Source organism: Penaeus monodon, chromosome 32 (genome assembly GCF_015228065.2).
Source record: "Penaeus monodon isolate SGIC_2016 chromosome 32, NSTDA_Pmon_1, whole genome shotgun sequence".
NCBI classification, from domain to species: domain Eukaryota; kingdom Metazoa; phylum Arthropoda; class Malacostraca; order Decapoda; family Penaeidae; genus Penaeus; species Penaeus monodon.
Window position 1 is genome coordinate 13729347 of NC_051417.1, and position 927 is coordinate 13730273.

The following is a 927-nucleotide window of genomic DNA, read 5'->3' on the forward strand; positions in this document are numbered from 1 at the left end:
TCTTTTTCTTCTGGTATTTATCCCCTTTTTTTTGTTTTGTCATACTGTGTTACTTTTTATCTCATTTTTCTTATTTTGTTACAGTTTAATTCTCTGCTCAGTCGTTATTTGAAAGATAAGAGAAATGCACACAAGTTGATGTCCAAGCGATTATAGTGTATTTTTGAATTTAGAGAACGCCACTGATATTGTTTATAATTGTGGTTTGGCATTGCAGATATGAACACCAAGACATTGCTCTACACTGTGGCACAATGCTGCGAGAGTGTGCCAGGTATGAGGCTCTTACACGAATTATTCTGTACAGTGACGACTTCTATAACTTTTTCAAGTATGTGGAAGTGTCAACCTTTGACATCGCATCTGATGCCTTTTCTACGTTTAAGGTAATTATTGTTTGTGTACATTAGGGGTAACTTGTGCTATTGTTCTAGAGGCATTAGTTTTTATTATTCACTTTGTTTGAATTTGTGAGTATATTTATGCATGTGAAACATATACCTTTTCATAATATGGATGTTTATTTCTAAAGCTGCTTTTTTTTTCTGTAAATTGCATATAATGTTCATCAGATTAAAGTTTGTGGAGGTTACTAGTTCGTTTTTGTTATTACAAATAATGTGGAAAAGGGGTGGTCTTAGTCAAATGAAAATATAAATAGATAAGTAAGCAATTGATTTTTGTGCAAATTGTATTAACATATTGTATTACCGCTACTTCTTTATCATTACAAATAATGTAAAAAAATTAATGGTAGGGGAATCAGCTAGAATGACAAATACCACTCATAGATTCATATGTGGCCTTCCCCATCATGAGTCATATATATCACTTCTGTTTCGTGTATGATAGTCGCCATTACCACCAAAGCCATCTATGCTAAAAGGGTGAAATACTTTTATAAATCCAGAATTAAGGCTAAAAATA

The 927-nt window shown here is 32.3% G+C and overlaps 1 protein-coding gene across 1 annotated transcript in view; it reads left to right on the top strand.

The window, feature by feature from the left end:
• The window catches only part of LOC119593507 (protein Mo25-like), a gene marked incomplete in the record, with an annotated part of 16407 nt that overhangs the window by 14453 nt on the left and 1027 nt on the right, over window positions 1-927 (top strand). Inside the window, 1 exon segment of the mRNA XM_037942459.1 lies at window positions 218-386. Coding sequence (XP_037798387.1) covers window positions 218-386 — 169 coding nt within the window.